The sequence below is a fragment of the Topomyia yanbarensis genome, chromosome 2 (genome assembly GCF_030247195.1).
Source record: "Topomyia yanbarensis strain Yona2022 chromosome 2, ASM3024719v1, whole genome shotgun sequence".
In the NCBI taxonomy this organism is placed as follows: domain Eukaryota; kingdom Metazoa; phylum Arthropoda; class Insecta; order Diptera; family Culicidae; genus Topomyia; species Topomyia yanbarensis.
The window spans coordinates 289415622-289438652 of NC_080671.1; the positions used below are offsets into that span (position 1 = coordinate 289415622).

At 38.2% G+C, this 23031-nt stretch overlaps 2 protein-coding genes across 2 annotated transcripts in view; both read right to left on the reverse strand.

Annotated features, from left to right (window-relative positions):
* LOC131683235 (neurogenic locus notch homolog protein 1) overlaps window positions 1-23031 on the reverse strand; it is a 542971-nt gene that overhangs the window by 209809 nt on the left and 310131 nt on the right. The window lies entirely within an intron of this gene.
* LOC131680414 (uncharacterized) lies at window positions 5205-6413 on the reverse strand. The gene is made up of 2 exons (XM_058961130.1): window positions 6283-6413; window positions 5205-6207 (listed from the first exon to the last, which is right to left on the reverse strand). The coding sequence occupies exons 1-2, from the start codon at window positions 6411-6413 to the stop codon at window positions 5205-5207; spliced, it is 1134 nt and encodes a 377-aa protein (XP_058817113.1).

Sequence of the window (23031 nt, forward strand, 5' to 3'; positions counted from 1 at the left end):
GGATCTTGGAAATATTTTGAGATACAAGCGTTTTACGAAAATGTTCATTTTTGCTGTTTTCAAAAATGGTGGGGTAAACCCGACCCCCTATGTTTTTGGTTGATTTAGTGCAGATCTTATCCAAATTTTATGGTTTTTCAATGAGAAATCAATGAATGTTGTGTTATTGAATTGTAACATGAAGAAAATGGAGTTCAACGTCAATCTTGGAATGCTAAAATCACGAGCAATAGCACGTAATGATATTTCCATTTGCATCGCAGCAATTGCTTGACGAATACTATAATCATCACGTTTTTGTGTCTTTTGTTTGTAATTATGAACCATTTTTCATAAAAATAATAAAAAATGACAATAAAATATATTTCAATTTGATAAATAAACATTTTCTTAGCAAAAAAGCGGTCGGATTTACCCCACTATTTAGAGGTCGGATTTGCCCCACCGCGTCATTTTTCATTACGATGCAATTAAAAAAAGTTATGAAAAAGGTTGAACCAAATTCATCTAAGCACTTTCTAGGATTTTAATCAAAGAATTTAAATCAACTTACATTTTTTATGCAATCACTTTAACAATCAGAAATATCCTGTAGGCAATAATGCACAAAAGTCAAATCAAAAGTTTTAAAAACACACTTTTCGTCGTTTGAGCATCTCAATGTAGACTAATAAAATGCTGTCATGCCACCATTATGATTATTTTCGATGCTCTACACGACACCATTGATATTAGTTCGCGTAGTGCTTCTGATTTTCGGTAACAGAGGGAGGTCGGGTTTACCCAACGGTCGGATTTACCCCACCTTACCCTATAACATAAGGAGCACATCTTCAACGCAGGTTTGTACCGTCGAATTAAAAATTAATCGTGTTTGAGTGCTACTATTTAAGGGCTCTACTGTTATCTCATTTAAAATGGTACAACGGTTTATAAGTTTTACATATTTTAAAACCCTATTTCTTAGCCGTTCAGAGTCAGAATTTAAAAAAAAAATGCATATCCTTAGATTCCTTGAAGTCTCGGAATTGTTTTTATTGAAGTTTTCGATGGAGAATCTAGGAACGAAACCAGGATAGTTACTGCAAACAAGCGTTTTTTGATGAAATTGAGTTAGGTTCACGCAAAACAGAGGTGATCTTGGTGGACCAGCAATATACTGCAGGTTAGAACCCAACGCGATTTCCAGACCTGAGTTAGTTTTTGCATCAAGCAAAAATAACATAAATTTGTAGGTGTAAATCCTAAATATTGTAAATGTTTTTTCCCACAACAAAGATTGAAGTATGATTCATATTTGGGTCTATCTAAATATTAAGAAAGTTCAGTCGTTGACTTTTAGAAGGACGTAATGATTCTTTGTCTTATACAAAACAATCTAAAAAGGGACTGGGGAGTACACAAGCCCCCCCCCACCCCCTCTTCTTTTCATTTTCTGACTAAGTCTATTTTATTCAGCAATTCATTCTGCACATTTCATTCAAAGATATCAAGTCTCTGCGATGAATATATTCTCATTTATCTAAGTTTTTAATGTCGATGTCGGTGGTGCACCGGCAGTGTTGGAAAAACTAATCAATTTCTGCATTTGGATTTTACCATAAGTTTTAAAATCGTTATAACTATTTTTTGAAAACTCGTAGCTAGTTACGGTCTTCGACAAAGTTGATAATCAAGGTGTGAACTATAGTTTTATGTAGCTGGTTTTTCATTATCAGTGAAATAGGGATCTTTATTAATTAAAATGCAAAATAATTGATTTCCCCATATAAAATCCCATGCAAACTTTGAACGCAATGCGCAAACCCGGGAAGCAACCAACCGCTACCAAATGTTGCACAGGCATTTGGGACCACAAAAGGAACTCAAAAAGTGCTGTGCCCGCTAGTTTAAATCATTTTAAATTTTTTCCATACAACCGCGAGCCACTCTAGTGACCACCCTTGTTGGCTTGCCTTCGGAATGTCGATCGATGTGATGAGCTGGCCAAGCCCATTGCTAACCGAACTGCCTAAGGTGTTGGAGGGTTTCCATGGCTTCCTCCAAGTGGAAGAGTAGTGACCTTGCGATAGCTGTTGTGCTACCAACGACAACGATGTGATTAATATGCCTCAAACCATGCGATGACCCCTTTGGTCAACGCCGACGCTTGTACGCCGAGATGTTCACAGTGATAACTTGTTGAGACAGACCATACCGAACAGACCTTTTACCAACTGTATATTTATGCCTTCATAATGATGATACTCGGCTGACGATATCAGTTTTAGCTTAACTTTTTGATGCAGTTGCATCGATACACACTCAGCGAGTGTTTATTGGTCAGAATTTTGATTACTTACTGTGTTGTCCCGGATGGGAAGCGGACAGACCTTCGAGATTTCTCTATCGAAGCATCCGTCTTTAGTGCGTATGGTGACACCGCGAATGTTGCCATCAGAGCCGCGAAATATTCTGATGACCCTACCCAAATGCCATTTCAGAGGGGGTGCGCTTTCTTCTTTAAGTAGGACCATTGAACCAATCGAGATATTATTTCGTTCTTTGGTCCACTTTGTGCGGTTGTGTAGATCAGAGAGATACTACGTAGACCACTTTTTCCAAATCTGCTGTGTTAGACATTGGGCTCTCTGCCATATGCTTGGTACTTCCTGCAAATCTGGCTCTGGGATAGCTGTTAGTGGACGCTGCATCAGGAAGTGAGTCAATGCTTCATAATCGGTGGGGTCGCTACTGACCGGCGTGAGTGGTCGGGAGTTCAAAACTGCTTATATCTAGTGTCCTTGACTATAGTTTCCTGGAAGTGCTGACTGTGGACGAGTCGATGCAGCTCTGTGAGCTCAAGTTTAGCTCCGACAAATGTTGTTGCATTGTCACACATTATTAGTTGAGGCCTGACGCGCCGAGCAGCGAAACGTTTCAGTGCTGCTAGAAACGCTTGCGTTGTTAGGTCCGAAACCAACTCCAAATGGACAGCCTTCACGACTAGGCAAACAAATATCGCCGCATACCATTTTACAGGACACGCTCGTCGATTTGGATAACTAATCTGGAAAGGACCGCAGTAGTCTTCTTCGACTTTCAGGAACGGTGGCGCGAGATTAACTCTTTCCGAAGGAAGGTCTGCCATAATTTGCTCAGAGATTTTTGGTTTGTTTCTAAAACACAGAATGCAGTCGTGAATCACTTTCCTCGCCCAACTGTGGATGTGAACTGGCCAGAACTTGCCCCGCACTGACGAGATGAGTAATTGCTGTCCCGCATGAAACAGCCTTTGGTGGTAGTACCTGACGATCATCGTTGCTAGCGGATGGCTGTGGTGTAGGATGTACGTGTGTTTTCACTCTTGTGGCATGAATGCCTTAGCAAGCCGGCCGCCGACGCGCATCACGCCATCGCTTAGTTGAGGGTTGAGTGATATTATTGATGACGAGTCTCTCACGTGACCCTGATTCGCAAGATCTTGTAATTCTGTTCAGTAGCTTTCTTGCTGGGATATACGAACCAAATTTAGCGTAGCGTCCTCCTGTTCTTGGAGGGAAAGGAATCCAATTCTCCTGGACTGTTTATTGCTGCACTGCGCGTTGTGCTTGAACCGAAGAAGGTACGCTATAAGCCTTACTAGGTCCGGAAACGATGATCGCAATTCAAACATCTCACTGGGAGGTATTGCTTGTGCCGGAAATGCTACTGACGAACTTACTTCTATCAACGATGAATCAAACTTCTCAGTGACTAGGGTAACCAACCTAATTTGGACCCCTACATATTTTTGACCCTGTTAATGTATTTGCCTCCTACACTGCCAAGTTTCTCTGCATTTGTTTGGTTTGATGCAGCAATTACATTTCTTGGGTTGTCTATTAAGTTTCAATATCATTAGTTCATCTCTAATTGTTTAAAATCATCAGAATCCACAGTTTTCAAAAATATCACCGAAAACGTTCCATGTTTCAACGATAGCCAAGAGGAACCGGTGGAAATGGTACATTTTCAAATTGGATTTAAATGTACAATTATAATATTTTTTATCGATTTAATTAGTTTGCCTGATTTGGTATTATGCATGTTACGTGTTTGAAAAGGTTTCTTTGTAATGTTTTATCTAAAAAATCTTAAATAAATGGTGTCCACAATATGTCTTAAAAAATTGATATCAACTTATTTTGGACACCCCTCGATTTTATTTCTTGACAGCTATTTGTTTATCGAGTTAGAATAATCAAAAAGTGAAAAATTTCGTAACGGTAGGTCGCCTGCTCTTTTTGGTCAAATTATTTTAAAATGTTCAAACCAATGGATGTCGAAAATCACACCATTGAGGAACATTTCATTGAAGACCATAATATGACCAAAAAGGAGATTTCTGAAATCCATGTTGAAGAACATTTGTAGTTCGAATTTGTTGAATTCGACGAGCTATATGTTGACAAATGTAAGAGACATATCACAGCTAAATAATGATAATAAGAGTATGCTTGCTGAATTCCTAGAATCGCCTGAAACACTCACACGAACAGGAACATCACAATTCAAGCGACGTAGTCCTGCTGTTTTAATATTGCGCCGAACAGTTGAATACCATAAGGCGAAAAATGAAGAAAAAAGGGAAAAAAGGAAGAGAAACTGAGCTTAGAAAGAATAACAAGAAACCACCTCGTAAACAACAGAATTAATAATTAATATTTAGTACAAGAATATTCCTGACGAACTCTGAACCTTGATTTATCATCCACTTGAGGATGTTACTCCATAATACTATTACAGATGAACTGTTACACGAAATATATTATTGTTAACTCTATTGCATAACATTTAATACTGCTTTGTTAAGCCTGCAGTAACCTAATTGTACCAAAAGTTTTTCTATTTCTCAAAATGATAGAACTAAAAAAATACTTCATGCAGTCAGCCTTCCATATAAAGATTAATTTGACCCCATGCACCATCTTTGGTAAGGTGCTGGATCTCCGATACCCGATTCGCTACGAAGACCTGCCAGCGAGAAGGTGACGATTCCAACCAATGCTTCATTATCATCGAATCAGTCCAGAAAAACGCATCAAGCTCAGAGTGAACTTGGTTGTACTTCTCATATAAATGACTCAGCAAGAGAGCCGAGGACAACTCCAGCCGCGGGATAATCATTTTCTTCTTTTTATGCTTGAGATTTTCTAGAGGAGCTACCCTCGACTTTGACATAATCAACCGAACGGAGATGGTACCGTCGGATGAGATGCAACTAAGATACAAGCAGGCACCATATGCAACTTCTGAAGCGTCACAAAAACCATGTAGCTGAACTGACAAACACTCCTTGCTAAATCCAATCCACCGGGAATGACTAATGACTCTAATGCCATCAAATTCTGGTTGTATTCATTCCACAAATTTTGTAGCGATTCATTCAGTGGCTCGTCCCAGTCACATTTCAGCAACCACAGTTTTTGAATAAATATTTTTGCTTGCACCATCACCGGACCTACTGAACCTAGTGGATCGAATAAGCACGCAGCGTCGGAGTGAATGCTGCGCTTAGTGATTACCGCTGAGCTTGACCTCCATTCTGGGAAAGTGAAGCAGAATTCATCTGTACTCGTATCCCAGCGAAGCCCCGATGTTTTCACAGTTGCGGTCGACGAATCCAACTCTAATACAGAGCGTTCATCGCGTAGATGCCTTGGAAGGTTTGACAAAAGCATTGTAGAATTAGAGTTCCACTTCCTTAGGATAAATCCAGCCGAGTCGGTTAGCTGCTTGACCTCAGTCACCAACCTCTTTGCTTCGGAAGTGCTGTCGGCTCCCAACAACATATCGTCGACATAACAATCCTCCTGTACAACTCGAGCTGCGATCGGATGTGTCGATACACTGTCTTCAACAAGCTTCTTCAAACATCTCGTAGCTAAATATAGTGCACTGGCGGTGCCGTAGGTGACGGTTTGCAGTTCGAAAGTTTTGATCGGTTCTACCGGCGTGTCTCTCCAAAGGATGCGTTGCAGATGTTTATCTACCTCTTGGACCTGAACCATCATATACATTTTAGCAACATCAGCAATGACTGCGATGCGATGACGATGAAATCGTAGAATAGTGCTCATCAGATCGTCCTGGACAACTGGTCCCACCATCAGTGCATCATTAAGTGAGACTCCAGTCGAAGTGCGGCACGATGCATCAAAGACAACTCGCAGCATGGCAGTTGTGCTGTCGGGTCGCAACAGTGCATGGTGCGGTATATAATACACAGGATCGGTGCAACTTTGCTCCACATTTACCTACTTCATGTGGCCCAGCAAGATGTACTCGTGGATAAATTCTTTGTACATCGCCTCCAGAGCCGAGTTGATACTAAAATGCTTCTCCAGTCCGATGAACCGATCATAGCGATATTGCGGGATTCTCTCAACCATTCGATTACATGTTCTTTCCTGGGAAGAGTCACCACGAACTTGCCATTTTGATCGCGAAACGTCGTTTTGTTGAACAGATCTTCGCAAGCTGTCTCCTTAACAGAGTGAGTTCTGTTCAAATGGCATGTCTCCAGTTCCCAAAATTTCGCAATCATCTCCTGCAAATCAATTGTTGAGCTGACATAGCTTGCCGTTGTGAGTATACTATGTGACCGATTTGAATCCGCCAACAACAGCTGCGCAGGAAACTTCAGCAGATCGGTCTGAACTGGCTTGAGCAGAAGTGTTGGTGTTATTCTCGACAACACGTGGAATTTTTTTTTTCATGCGGCGATACAGACGGGCTTCTTGGTTGAACTTTAGCCTCCACAAACTTGGTCGACATGATGCTGCTGTTACCAATTCCCTGCACCTTCAGAAAATCAGGAGTTTCGCGGCATTTCAACTTCTTGGTAAAGCTGCTGGTCATGTAACAAAACTCCGAACATGAATCCAGCAGTGTTCTGGCGAACGCAGTATTTCCCCGCTGCTCTATGACTCGAGCGATTGCTGTTGAGATCAGCACTTGACGAATTGTTCTTTCAAAATTGGAGCGTGAGAGTTCCACGCTTTAAGGGCGACTGTGTTTTGTTGTGTGGTGGGTTGTGGGTGAGTGTGTTGTGAGCGAGATTGTATCACGGGGTATGAAGTTGTTGGTTGTTCTTGTGCGTCTGGTTGAGTGAGTGATGTTTGTGTCTGGTCTAGCAATTTCGAGCGGCTGTGGTTTTGTTGTTGTTGGTTTGTTGCTTGTGTCCGAACAGGCTGCTGTGGGACGAGGATTAGCATGTGGATGGGACGGCTTAGACTGGCGAACAACATATGCTGAACTCTCGAAATGAAGCATAGTATAATGTCGTTTAGCACAGCGATTGCAGCAGCCTCTAGTACAGCCTTCAGCGAAATGACCACCGTCAAGCAGTTTCTACACAGACGCTGCTTGTTGACCTCTTCAACACGTTGAGCTATGGACATTCCTTGTAGTTTGTTGCACTTAAAAGGTAAATGGAACGAGTCACCACAAAATAAGCACCGACGTTGAGATTACAACGAAGTATTCGTGACGGATAACCTTGGTCGTCGTCCTTCACCGTCGTTGAATTTATTAGGAGCAATAGACTGAAGAACCGAGGATTGGTCCCTCAGGAACTCCATCAAACTCTCATACATGGGAACGTCCTTGGAGTTATGGTGTGACTCCCACTGTTGAAGAGTCATCGAATCCAAACGAGTGTACACCATATGTGCGAGAATAGTCGACCAATTATCTGTTTACTCTCCAATTTTCTGTAACATAAGCAGATTCTTGTCAAATCACTGATCAGGTGATTTAGTGACTCGTAGTTTTCTTTCCTCATCGGTTCAATAGTAAAAAGCGCATCCAGATGGGCCTTGACGATCAGTTTCTTGTTCTCGTACCTTACCTACCTTCCAGGCCACCTCATAGTTATTGGCCGATAGGTCAACCGAATTTATTTCCTGGAATGCTTCGCCTGAAACCGACGATCGCAAGTATGTGAACTTGTCAGTGTCTGTCATTTGCCGATTGTTGTGGATCAGACTGCGAAAAGTATCGCGAAAGCTTGTCCAATCTTTAATTTTCCCATTGAATGACAGAAGCTTGATGTATGGGAGTTTTACTCGGGAGACTGGCTGATCAGCAACTACATTATCAACTGCATCTGGCTGCCTAATAGCTGACTTTATTTCGTAATATTGCTCCTCAACGACAAGTATAGCTTCATCGAACTCGTCATCACGTTTCACTGCTAATGCCTCCATTCGCAGCGCTCGGTCCTCGACGGACTCTTTCAGCTCAGGCTTTTCATCTTCCTCCTTGATGATCAGTTATATGTTCCGGCGAAAGTTGTAGAATTTACGCATAGCGTTCTCCAGAGAAACGCGCCAAAGCATTGATGGATCCATGTAACTGCTTTTCTTGCTTCTTCAGTTCCTTGAGCTCATCCATTTTCGCACACACTTGCAAGTTTACAGTACTGCTTATAAATTCCCTAAACAACTAGTATAAGATTATGAATGTTACCCATGGTTTAGTTTCAGTTTATGCACGCCACTGTCAATTGTGAGATCACATCGCTGTACTGTAAACTTGGCTCTAGTAAGTTCAATTTCACTTTTGCACTTTTCATTCACTATTTACTTCATTGGTCGCTAGAACTGGCATTTTTTCGTATCGTAAGTAATCAACTCGACGTCCCACAACGCGCGATTGACAGCCGAATTCCATCTGATTGACAGCCGAGAGAAAAATTGCAACGGAGAAATACAACAAACCTTCGAAAAGTCGCAACTGTTATAACTTCAAGGGAAATCAAACTCAACTCAGATCACAATTCCCGGAAAAAACGCTCAAGATCATTTTTCCAATCTTTATTGATGAATCTCACACATAATCTCTACCCAACACATGAAACCCAAGCCACACAAACATGCACTGCCCACATGCAGTATACTTAACAGAAGCAAGTTTTCCGTTATCCGATGACACGATGAGGTAACTAGCAGCCTGCCGGTCCGACACTCCAACAGCAGAACGAATTCACTTCCACCGACGGTTGATCCGAAACAGCATCCAACGTTCCACACGTTTTTTCGTTCCGTGGTGACGCTACCAGCAGAACAATTGGTAGTAGCAGCACAATGCCGCTGGATTAACACGCCAAAACCACACGAGGATCACGATGATTAATTGTCACATGCACTTTTGTTCGTCTTTTATATAGCAATGTGACCATTAGACTGGTTCAATTTTTGACTTTTAGCTCCACCAGGTTCTATTGATTTCTTCTATGGCCCTTAGTAATTGTGCAAATTTTGGTACCGATCGGTTGTGTCTACGGACCCTCCAAAAATTTCAAAGTTTATATGGAAATGAGTATGGAAAATCGGTTAAAATTGAAAATAAATTCTTAAAAAATCACCTCATCAATCAATTCATGAGAACACTATATATTTCTAAAGGTATTCTTCTACTGAACACATTCGTGGAACAATTTAAGTTTGTGAAAATTCGCTGAGAAAAGTCATTAACTAAAGAAGCAGCATGCCTTCAAAACAAGTGGATTTTATTATTAGTCATAGCAACCCTCTTTGAATAGCTCCATTATTATAGAAGTGTAAACTAGGCTCCCGTATGGCAGATACAGCTATTCAAACAGGGTTGCTATGATTAATAATAAAATTCACTTGTTTTGAAGTCATGCTGCTTCTTCAGGTAATAACTTTTCTCAGCGAATTTTCGCAACCTTGCAATGTTCCACGAATGTGTTCCGAAGAAGAATACCTTTAGAAATATATAGTGTTCTCATGAATTGATTGATGTGGTGATTTTTAAAGGATTTATTTTCAATTTTAACCGATTTTCCATGCTAATTTCCATATAAACTTTGAAATTTTTGGAGGGTACGTAGACACAAGCGATCGGTACCAAAATTTGCACAATTACTAAGGGCCATAAAAGGAATCAGTAGAGCCTAGTGGAGCTAAAAGTCGAAAATTGAACCAGTCTAGTGACCATGTTATCACACTGGCTTTCTGAGGCAATTTTATCACGCCGCCGAATCGCGGGCACTTTTGTGATCGAACAAATCACTACTTATGTTCAGAACTGTTCACTTTAATTTTCTGGTCCGGCGAATCCGGCTCGAAGGACCATGTTCTGGCACGAAGTTTATTGAAGTTAGCGGACTGTATAAAAGGATTCTTCGTCCAGACACGGTACACTACTTATCGAGGTCATAGACCTCGCCTTCGGTCACTACTGTTCATTTGGCCCTTAGTAAAACTGCACTGGGTTACTGGACTAGGGTTTTATTCGGCACGAGGTAGGTATATAACAATTAGTCGATGTGTTATCGTTGAGGATTGAAATTTAACTGCCCTTATTGCTTGGCTTGATCGCCCTTATCTACCCGGTATCGAGAGATTGAGATTGAGAGATTTTGAAATTAATCTAATCTGATCTGCTTTAGGGGTGCGCATGTTAATTGCAACCTATCTACTGGTTCGACCAATGTGTCTGAAACCTTGCTTACATGACAGGTTACAATGAAAAAGTTAGATCCTTATCTTCTATAAATTCAAGTTCTTCGATAACATTGCGAGTATCTCTATTCGATGAAAGCCACTTTCTATTATTTATTTATAATCATATTCGGATGACAGCAGTTTTGTATATCATAGGTAATTGCTGAGAGTCGAATCAATTCTCAAACCGCATCGACCAGTTTTAATTCTTAGGAACGAAGCAAACGTGTTGGTGTCAATTTATACGCATCTCAAGTGTTCACATAGTACAGTACCCTCCTTAAGAGGCCAAAATTTGCCAAGCGATAAATTATGAAATTATAATATGGTGAAGACCCGTTTTTATCAGCCCCTTAGGGAATTTTAGGCTAATAATACGTAGGGTGACCATACGTCCTGGTTTCCCAGGACATGTCCTGGGTTCTTATTGAATGTCCTGCTGTCCTGGCAAGTCGAAGACAATACTTCATTTGTCCTGGTTTTTCTCTTTAAAGCCTAATTTGTTTCTATTTATTAAGTCTTCGCTTTATTCACTCTGCTCCAGATCATAGTTACAATCAACCGCAACAATAACTGCAACGTATACTCATCCTCAATCGGAGTACTACAAACAAAACTTAATACACTCGAACCTCCCAAACCTTCCGATGCTTTTTTTAATTTTTCAAGAGTTAGTTTAAATTGAAAAGAGAATGAGGCGTTCGTATGTATGTACGTAGCATATAAATGAGCTGTAGTCCGTTGGCAAGGAAATTTCATATCCGAACAAATCGAACCGATTCCAGTTCTGGACCAAACTATGGTCGCTATCAACATCGATGAAAGGATGACTATCAGAGCTTCTTCTCGCCTTAAGGTTAGACAGAGAATGGGCTAAAATCGAAAACGAAAAAAAGCAGTTTTTTCCACACCGTATGTTAGATCTTAAAAAAAATCAATCAGCTTATGAGGAATTCCACGAAGGTCCGTCCGAAAATCTCTAAAATCATGACCGACCGTCTTAGATTCCAATAAAACTTTACAGGTTCAACCGGCATGGAAGACTAAACATTTTCCCCTGTCAATAAGATTATTTTGACTCAAGCGTAATTTTTTAATTGCGCGTAAGCGTTTCTACGCGCAATAATTTCATTTTTTTTTGTTCGATTACACTATTTTATACAGTAAAACTATCTGAGAACGAGTTACAGGTAATGAATGCTTCTACACGAAAAAATATACACTGAAAAAAATGTTGTCATTTTTCTCAAAAACAAAAATTTATGATAAAAAATTAAATTACAAAACACCCATTTTTTCTATTTTTTATATTATGTCAACAACAATCTAAAGAGAAAGGAAACATTTTGAATGTGGTTCCATGATGGAGAAATTATCTGCAAAAAAGTTTTTCTAACAATAACTTTATACATGTTTTACATTTCTTATAAAAGAAATGTATAGAATTCGCTCAAACCTTCAAGATATTTGCCGAGGCCCGGAGGGCCGAGTCTTATATACCAATCGACTCAGCTCGACGATTTGGGACAATGTCTGTGTGTGTATGTAACGGACAAACTCTCATTCGTGTTTCTCAGCAATGGCTGAACCGATCTAATCCAAACCAATTTTAAATAAAAGAACTATCAAACAGTAAGAACGCTATTAATTTGTTTTTGATTCTGATGTTTAGTTTCCAGGATATGAATGTTTGAATGTGTTAAAATGGCGTTCTTTGCAGTTTTTTAAAATTATCTGACGAAATTGACAACATTGATTAACAATTTATATATTTAGGCAGCTTATACGAATACCCTTCGAACAAGCTATAGATTGTTGAAATCGGACTGTTATCAAAAGAGATATTTAACATTAAATGCGGACGAAAGATTTTTATCATTTCCCATTGCCAGAAATATGACCAAAAACAAGTAATCTATTATTAACGCCAAAACGTCTTATTTTAGGTCAATAGTATCTTCGGAGAATTTTATGGAGGCAATATGCCCTTTCTTTTGGTATTGTGCTGTTGCTGATTAATCCCCCTATGAGTGAGATATTTTCACAAATTTTCTTGGAAGTGATTATATTGAAATGATGCCTTCAGCAAATTTGTAGAACTTACTTTTGCGAATAACTTTACTGAAGACTTCAAATATCTATTTTGAATACTTTAAAAGTTATGGCTTGTTGTTTGTGGATTACTCTTTGTCGCCTATTTATTGTTCAATATAGTAATAATCCATTGAAATAAGCCAAACATTTTTTCGATAAAACGAATTTTGTATTTCATTTTTCTATCTACAACCGCTAGAAATAATCACCGAACACTTCCAAGTTGTCTGAAAGGAACTTGATAACTTATCAGTGCAAAAATGTTCATTTGTACGAACTTTTTGACTGCAATTTTTCTAACTTATAACCATCGGATCGATCTGAAACATATTGAAAAGCGAAATAAATAACTTCAAGCAACGGCATAGCCAAGAGAAGGTTTTGGGGTTTAACACCATACAACCCCCCCTCCCACCACACCCAAAAAAAATATTGGATTGAAGTTGAAAATTTATTGATGCTGACTGATTTAATTGAATATTACAATAACAATTATCTGATCCGTGCACTGATACCCTGTTGTTGTAAACATGATGAGGACTTTTAATAAATTGTCGGAATGGGGTCCTGATATGTAACTGATCTATTGGTCTTGATTTCACAGTTGTCTAATAGCATCAATATCAAATTCCTGCCTGAAAACATTCCAATAGAAAATTCCAGAGTTCTGTAATCAATCATAATCATAAATTTCTTTTCAAATTGAGCTCGCTTTTTTAGAGATGCACTGTAATAAGGGTGTTTATTTAATAGGAAGCGAACTTAAAATTGATTTAATGTCTATAAAACATAGAACTGCTCACCAATAAAATGCATAACTTTCAACATTTGCTAAAAATGTTTTTGCCTTTCTCATTCACTCTAAAATTCGTCAATCTAATTTCGACCGGGAGGGCCGAGTGTCATATGCCAATCGACTCAGTTTGTCGAGATCGGAAAATGTCTGTGTGTGTATGTATGTGTGTATGTGGAAAAAATGTGACCTCTGTTTCTCAGAGATGGCTGGACCGATTTGCGCAAAGTTAGTCTCAAATGAAAGGTACAACCATCGGCTGCTATTGAATTTTTTATTGATTGGAATTCCGGTTCCGTAGTTACGAGTTGAAGAGTGCAATCACTCAGTAAATTCCCATATAAACTGAAATGAAAAATTTTCCAGATCAAATTTGTATTTTTGATGCCAAATGACTTTATAATGCATGAAACATTGAGAATATATTGAGATGCCAAATGACTTTATAATGCATGAAACATTGAGAAAAAAATAATGTTTGACAAAAATTGACTTTTTTGGACTTTGGTACATTTTTGCATTTCTAATATAGAAAGGTTATGCAATCACTCTAAAAAGCGTCAATTATACCGGCCCGGAGGGAGTATGCAGTGAGGGGTTGCTACTTTAAAATTAAAACTAGTTTAAAACTTCTTAACAAGTTGAAAATTTTCGGCAGGACCCGGACCTCCCGGATCTTTCTCCATGATTCGCCGCTGGTTTCAAGTGATATTTCAGTATCACATAGTATCTCAAGATCGTGGCTGTCGATCCATTGTATGTATGTGCAAATCGTACTGTACATGTAATATTCATTTCCACCATTGTATTGAACGTAACCAGCCATGGAATCGTAGTCTGGACGAATGAGAAAGGCACAATTGCACCACTAGGTGGATTAAAACAGGTTTTTATTTTAGAAATGCTTCGAGTTGAGACGAAAACGTAATATGATTAATAACGAGGATAACACTTTCCGAATGCAGAGAGAAATTTATGAAAAATGACGATTTCCACTCGACTCTAGCAGGTTGTGATCGATTTTGATGAACATTTGATTTTTGTTATATGACCAAGTATATGTATAGGTCAAATGTTCAAAAACAGTAATTTAAGGTCAAGATAGCATCATTTTGAAACCGCCAATTTCGGAGGTTTAGTGTCTTCGATGAGTTTTACAAACGTTAAACAGCGCATCATGTGATAAAATAATTTTGACGGTCCAAGAAGTATTTATGGTGAATTTTCTCAGGTTAATATTCATGACTACAATAAATTCTCAACAAATTCGCTAAAGACACGAACTCTGTTACTATTTTCTGAAAAATTAATTCTGCATAATTTTAAAACTTCAAAAATTACGGTTTCGGAATTATGCCGTTTGGACAGTAAGATCTATTTTCACCAAACCCCCACCAAACCGAATTTCTGGCTACGCCGCTGACTTCAAGTAAGTAGAAACAAAGTCGTTCTACACTCGTTCACAAGAAACTTCTTCGAATGCTGAATATCTATTATAATACATTGAAACCCCGATTTTATCAGCCAAATATGAACATATGTTTGATGTGCTCTAGCAGACAAACAATACTGAATTCGAGTAAATTCTTTCTTGAGCATGTTTTCCATGAAATAGTTATCAGACTACATCAAGGGACGGGAAGAAAATTTTAACAAATTCAGTTCAATATAAAGAAAAAAATTGCCCGATTTAGCCAATGTCCCCATTTTGTCAGCCTAAAATACACCATGAGACTGATAAAAATGGGTATGTATGTATTATTCACTGTGTTTGTATGTATTATTCACTGTGTTTCACATTAATAGGTACCTTTCATTTTTGGGGATTTTTTATTGCATCGAACTACAACAATTTTTAGGTAGTTTTCGAGGGGTTTTTTTATAGACTTCTTCCAAAATTTGGCGAACCTATTCCAATTCGTATACCAATTAATTGGTATACTTAAGGGTTTATATGTTGCAGATAGAGAAAACATGAAATTTTCAGCTTTTTTCCTACACAATATTACGAAAGCTTATTAAACAATTTTTCCTAATAAGTGAAAATAATAAACTATTTGAAATTTTTTAATTGTTTTATTTTTTATTTAACCGTGATTTTTTAATAAATAGTGACCATCGCTTCACAACGTAGTCTATTTTTCATGGCTTGCGGTGAGCACGATCTTTTGAATTGCTGAACTGAAAATTATGGAATAGTATTTTTGGTACTCTGTACAGATTTAACTCGCCGCGCAGATAGCCCTAAGATGCCCTAAGACGATTTCGCTAGATTTTCAGAGCACTGTGCACCCAGTGCATTAACGCAAGTGGCGGAAGATTATAGAAAAGTTTCGTGAAAATGAAAATTCCAGTAATGATGATGATTTTCCCAAACTGTTCGTTTTCGAGAGGCTTTTATTTGTTCTTTGGCATTAGGATTAGCGATAATAATTTAAATCAAGGAAACTACTTGGAAGTCACCTTTAGAAAAAGTCGATGTCGAAGTAAAATTTGGAACTATGCACGCATGCACTTCAGAGATAGCGTGATATCAGGAGCTGCGATTTCATTTCAACGCTTTTTTGTGAAAAGGGCGATACTTACAAATGTAAACATAAGGCTTTTTTCATATATTCTACGATATTGCTTTCTTAAATTACAGCAAAAAATACAACGGGTGAAACTGTATTTTTGTTTGTTTATTTAAAGTTTCACGCTCCATGCAAACAAACAGGGCGATCCTTTTTTTCCTAGCAGTTTCGTATTTTTTTAGGATTATCAAGCTGATACCAGCTGTAAATAGTAACAATGATCGCTATTGAAAAAACCCGGACGAAATCGGTGGTGTAAAACGGTAGTTATTGTAAAAAAACTTAAGGGCGATAATTCCATACGGATAGGTGGGACCGAAAAAGTAAACAATTGCCAAAGGGGCGATACTATCATTTTGTCAATTTCAATAGCAAAAACAAATTTTAATTTAATAATTTCAAATACTTTATGAAGTTTTAAGTTTCGATCACTGAATCATGCAATCTAGGATGTAAAAAGCTAGGAGTGGGTAATGTCCGGGACATAACCGCGGTGTTGACGTAGGACTAAAATTGGGTATATCATATGACATTCATGGATAATTTGAACCAATGCACTTTTTGAATGAATGTTTACTGGAAATTTCATGTCGAATGAGATTGCCACATTCACTGATTTTCTAGGACTTGCAAAAACCTTCGGGTTTGTAGATTAATTTGGTAAACATTTGTTTATATGAATCACTGGTACATGTACAGAAGAATTGACAGGCACAAACTCAATCCAAGTTATTAAATGGAACTTTCTACTTCAATTCTTTCTCCATTATATTTTCATCCTAAAAAGAATGGTTTGCAGATAACTATTTTTGGTGATACCAGACGAGAATCCTTTCTAACAATTCGAACCTTGCCCGAATTCGCTTCTGCTGCATATATACACGAACATTCCCCTTTCGCAGCTCACATCGAATGAGCATTGTATATCACAATGCGATCTCTTTTATAAACTTCTTAGTGCAGATGGAAGTCCATCCTTTTGTGTGACAAATGGAAATATTTTCATCATTCTTTTTGGTGCGGCTTTCGCTTAGTAGTTTGTAGATTAATTCGATAAACATTGGTTTATATGTGTCACTGATAAAGTACAGCAGACTTGACAGGCGCAAACTCAATCCAAGTTATTAAATGGAACTTTCTAATTCAATTCTTTCTCCATTATGTTTTCATCCTAAAAAGAACGGTTTGCAGATAAGTGTTTTTGGTGATACCAGACGAGAATCCTTTCTAATGATTCGAACCTTGCCCGAATTCGCTTCTGCTGCGTACATACACGAACATTCCTCTTTCGCAGCTCACATCGAATGAGCATTGTATATCACAATGTGATCTCTTTTATAAACTTCTTAGTGCAGATGGAAGTCCATCCTTTTGTGCGACAAATGGAAATATTTTCATCATTCTTTTTGGTGTGGCTTTCGCATAGTAGCTGGGTTGCCACATTCACTAATGTTCTTGAAAGATTTGCAAAAACCTACGGGTTTGTAGATTAATTCGATAAACATAGGTTTATATGTGTCACTGATAAAGTACAGCAGACTTGACAGGCGCAAACTCAATCCAAGTTATTAAATGGAACTTTCTAATTCAATTCTTTCTCCATTATGTTTTCATCCTAAAAAGAACGGTTTGCAGATAAGTGTTTTTGGTGATACCAGACGAGAATCCTTTCTAATGATTCGAACCTTGCCCGAATTCGCTTCTGCTGCGTACATACACGAACATTCCTCTTTCGCAGCTCACATCGAATGAGCATTGTATATCACAATGTGATCTCTTTTATAAACTTCTTAGTGCAGATGGAAGTCCATCCTTTTGTGCGACAAATGGAAATATTTTCATCATTCTTTTTGGTGTGGCTTTCGCATAGTAGCTGGGTTGCCACATTCACTAATGTTCTTGAAAGATTTGCAAAAACCTACGGGTTTGTAGATTAATTCGATAAACATAGGTTTATATGTGTCACTGATAAAGTACAGCAGACTTGACAGGCGCAAACTCAATCCAAGTTATTAAATGGAACTTTCTAATTCAATTCTTTCTCCATTATGTTTTCATCCTAAAAAGAACGGTTTGCAGATAACTGTTTTTGGTGATACCAGACGAGAATGGTTTCTAACGATTCGAACCTTGCCCGAATTCGCTTCTGCTGCGTACATACACGAACATTCCCCTTTCGCAGCTCACATCGAATGAGCATCAGGGTTACCATATTCACGGATTTTTCTGTAATGTCAGATTTTTTGCACGATTTTTGATCACAAGATTCTTTTTCACAGATGACAGATTTTTGGCATTTTGATGAAAAATTCACAGATTTCAACAGATTTTTGGAAATATTGTGATTTTTCACAGATTTTTGGGAAATTTCTCACAGATTTTTTCCTGTTTCAGTCATCACAGATGGTAAAAAGATTTTTTTGACCGAAACACAGATTTCAATGTGGCATCCCTGATGAGCATTGTATATCGCAAAGCGATCTCTTTTATAAACTTCTTAGTGCAGATAGAAGTCCATCCTTTTGTGCGACAAATGGAAATATTTTCATCATTCTTTTTGGTGTAGCTTTCGCTTAGTAGCAGGGTTGCCACATTCACTAATGTTCTTGAAAGATTTGCAAAAACCACCAATCAAAGCAGGCTAATTAATGCTTTTACAAAATCTATAAAAATTTACGGTAAAATCTACGGAATCTACTACACAATTGTTTTGATTATTTCCCAACGAATCGCGCAAAAATCTGTTTGTTCCGTACAGCACAGCGCAAATAATTGATGTTGGAAAACAAATCGGCAACTTCAGCTGCCAAACACTTATGGGATTTTCGATTGATTGACACCGGTGTAGTGGATTGCACTTTCTAGCAGAAGTGTCAATGGAACATACCCAGTTTTCTGCACTTCTGCTAGAAAGTGCAAAAACGGTGCAGTTTCAGTGCACTCCACTACACCGGTGTCAATCAATCGAAAAACCCATTAGAAACGATCGAAGCATTTTTCTGTCAATTTCACTTTTCTGACTCAAATTTTTGTAGGTATTTTCTTGCTTCCGTCCAATTAATCAGTATATTAGTTTTATCGTACATTTTTCGGATATTATTATAGAAAATAACTAACCCGATAAGAGGGAAGTTATTTTCCAAAGCACGAAATGGTCCTAATAAGAACCGTTTGTTGTGAATATTATTTCGCCGTTTCCCGCTCGGCATGATGATTATTTGCTTGGTATGGCTAGCGCACAGATTGGTATCTTCCAACAAACTAACCAGGCAGGCCTCGCTGGCTTTTTAGAGGGCCATTACGGCTGAGCTCCGGAAGAGTAGATCGGTTTTGAAATGCTGTGCAATCTCACGGACCGGGCGCTGGAAGAGCAGCTTGCGAATTAGTAACTCTGTCCACTTCTGAGAGCGATGAATTTCACGCAGGGCGACGACAGTTCTTGGTTGGCAGCGATAAGGCAGTAGCTATGATTTAGTTGGTAGTCCAAATGCAGCTTCTCGTTGAGCAGCACACGTACGTGTGTTCTGCTCTGTGGCTTAGACACGTCTGGCTTTAAGAAAAACTGTGACACCCATATTTATAGGTTCTATCATTAATGTTGATTCGCATTAAAAGTAGTTTTTGAACTTTTTAAACAAGTTTTACATAGCAAACAAGGTATCAATAGCAAGCGTTGAACGTTTTTCTTTCGATTTATGAAACAATAATAGTAATTCCTTTAGTAGGAGAAAAGTTATTAAGGTTCAAAGTATACGTAACGCATCCGTTTTGAAAATTTTGAAATGACACCCAGTATAGTAAAGGAAGACATAAGTCCTACGTCAAAACACAATAGTTCTTAAATAGGAAATAAAACCAAGTCTGGAAATATTCACTGTTGATTTTCTTTGAATGGTATCACAGCTAGTATCGCCCTTTTCAAGAAAAAGCGTTGATTTCTTAGTTCTCAGTCGTGTTGGAAATGTGAGTAAAGTATAAACTTCAAATTGATTAAAAAAAAATTTCGATTTTTTTGGCTCAGTACAATATATAACCCCTTTAGGAAAATTCTTCAGTTTTCCCACCACAATTTAGATATGTTATTAACAGAGCATTAGCAATAATTCGTTTGTATGCCTATTTTATGGGCCATTTTTTCGCTTTCGTTCTAAATGTTCTCAAACGATATAATATCCGAATTGAGTGATAAGAGTTATAAGAAATGTCTCATCACACTGTTAGGTGGATTAAAAGCGTTTTGAAGTAGAATACTTCTAACGTTTCAATATGGGGTCCCGTTTCAAAAATTTCAGTTGAGAAATTTTCCCAGATTTGAAATGCGAATATCTTCCGTTCTACTGGACGAAATCGCAATATTTTTACACTATCTGATCGGAAATTTGTGCACGTATTTCGTATTAAATTTCGGAATTACTGCGACTACTATAAATAAACCAAAACAAGGATTTTCAGAAAACAGCGAGGAAAATGCGCAATTTGCCAGCATATCCCACGCAGAGCCGTCAAAAAGGAGCACGTAAGCGTTTCATTACATACGGGAATGTTATATATACAGGTCACGCGAGCTTGTTTTGTATCAGTGGGTGCTCGCTTACCACACGAGCAACATGCTCGTCCGGACGGTACAATGAGCGGTATCATGTTTGCGTTCCCGTACCAAGCGTCATCGCAAGGTTCTTCGTGATAAAATGCAGGGAATCATCAAATCCGCCATTCGGCGTCTGGCTCGTCGTGGTGGTGTAAAATGCATCTTCGATTTAATCTACGAATGATGATGGTGTGCAAGAAAATGTCATCCGAGATGCCGTGACCTACACTGAACACGCCAAGCGCAAAACGGCAATGAATGTCGTCTATACTCTGAAGCGGCAGGGACGCACTTTGTATGGATTTGAAAGTTGAAGAGGTAGAACTCACTTGTATCACTATAAAAAAGGCCCTTTTCAGGGCCACCAAAATCATTTCAAAGAATAAGTTTGCATTTTCTGTTTCATGGACTGTTTCTCCCTGGAGAGCAATTTATGTTAAACCCTAAATTATGATTTATTTCAGTACGCAAATTGCAAATATGGTCAGAAACAAACTGGAGTGAAGTGGAAAACATTTTTACTAGGCGCATTCAAAAAAGGTTTCAATTCTCAAACATTTTACCAAGGTGCCGTATTACATTACTCTCTTTACCCTGAGTGTTCGATAATCTCCGTAGTGGAAACACAATTTCAATTTTGTTCTTTATCAAAAATATGTGGTCGGCCAACAAAGGTGTGGAGCTACGAAGAACACATATTGAGGAAAACACAAAAAAGGACGAGCTTACTTTGTGCTGTAGTCAGGTATAAAAACTCAGCATGCTGTTGCTCACGCTCAGTTCGTTTCCAGCATCAGCATACAGCAGTTCGTTTGCAGCATCGCCCGCAAAATTCAAACCGCCGTCCGTTTGCTGCTGTCAGAAGAGTTGGCCAAGCACGCCGTCTTCGATGAAACCAAAACTGTTACCATATACACTAGGGTGGGACAAAAATTAGATTTCAGCTCCGAGCAACTTTTTAATTACTATTTGGGTCCTAGAACAACTGTGGAAATTATTAGCTCAATCGATGAAACTATATTTTTGCGCCCACTGTTTAAAGTTTACATGGGATTTTGTATGGGAAAATTAACTTTTACAAATTAATTCCTCCAGGAGTCGCCCATTACTTCCTAAAAATAAATCGTTACGTGGTTTTTATAGGAAATTTAACTAAGAAACAAAGTCTCGAAAACCACGAAACGATCTGACGCTTGAGAAAAAAGTTATTAAGCTGAAACCGATTGATGCTTTTTTCTAGCACCACTGCTGTTGGTTGTCCAATTATACGCAATTTTGTTTTAATCCTCTCTTAATATGTCTAGATCGTTTATCTATACTATTTGGACACTTCGCAAGGTTTTGAGGGATAAATTGAGGCTTCTTTTGTACATAATAAGAGAAAGTTAAATTTTTTGTACATAATTAGAACGTCAAAAGCAGTGATGCTATGAAAAGTAAAATTTTCATCAATCTTCAGGGCATCCATCGGTTTTTGCTTAATAAATTTTTTCACAATCATCAGATCGTTTTGCCGCCTTCTAGACTTTGTTTCCTTGAGAAATTTCCTATAAAAATCAGACATCTACTTATTTTTAGGAGATAACGAGCGACTCTTGGAAGAATTAATTTGCAAAAGACAATTTTCCTATACGAAATCCCATGTAAACTTTAAACAGTGGGCGCGAAAATATAGTTTCACCGATCGAGCTAAAAATTTGCAGAGTTGTTCTGGGAGCTAAATGGGACCCAAAAAGTTACTCGGAGCCAAATTTTATTTTTTTCATATAACCATGTCCCACTCTAATATACACCAGCACCAAGTAAATTTCGAACACTGCCCAAACAAAAGGCCCTTTTCAAGGCCATCAATTTATCGACAAAGAATGAAATTGAAGTTTTGTTATTACAAGCATCAGCTTGTCAAGAGCGTTGGATGGTAAGTGAGCCACTTGTGAACAATACCGTCGCTTTGACGAGAATGGCACAAAATCAAAAGTTATTTGTGATTTATAGACAGTTTTACACTGAACTGATGATTCAATTTACAAAAATCGAACATTTTCTAACGTTTCGATATAGGTGCTCCGTTTCAAAATTTTCGGCCAGAATGCTGCCTGTTTTTTCAAACGTGAAAATCTGCTGTTGTATTGAATGAAAACCTTCGATTTTTGCGCTGATTGGAAATAGTTGTGACTAATTCTGTAGAATGTACAATTACTGAAAATAACGGATTTTGTGAAAGCAGTGGTTGGTCCATACAATTCGATTCTAAGCGAGCCAGACTAGTAGAAGTAAACTATTTTATTTTGAATTCAACTACAACTTCCTTGAAAACAGCACAGTTAAAAAACTTTTGGGAAAAACGCGCAGACCTAAATTTTCCACTATAATGGAAACTGCCTGTGCCCCGCCGCACAGCATCAAGATTGATAGTAATTCAAGCCGGGAGGAAAGAGGTTGTAAGGCAATGGAAAACGAAAATTTCATTTATATCTTACTGGAATA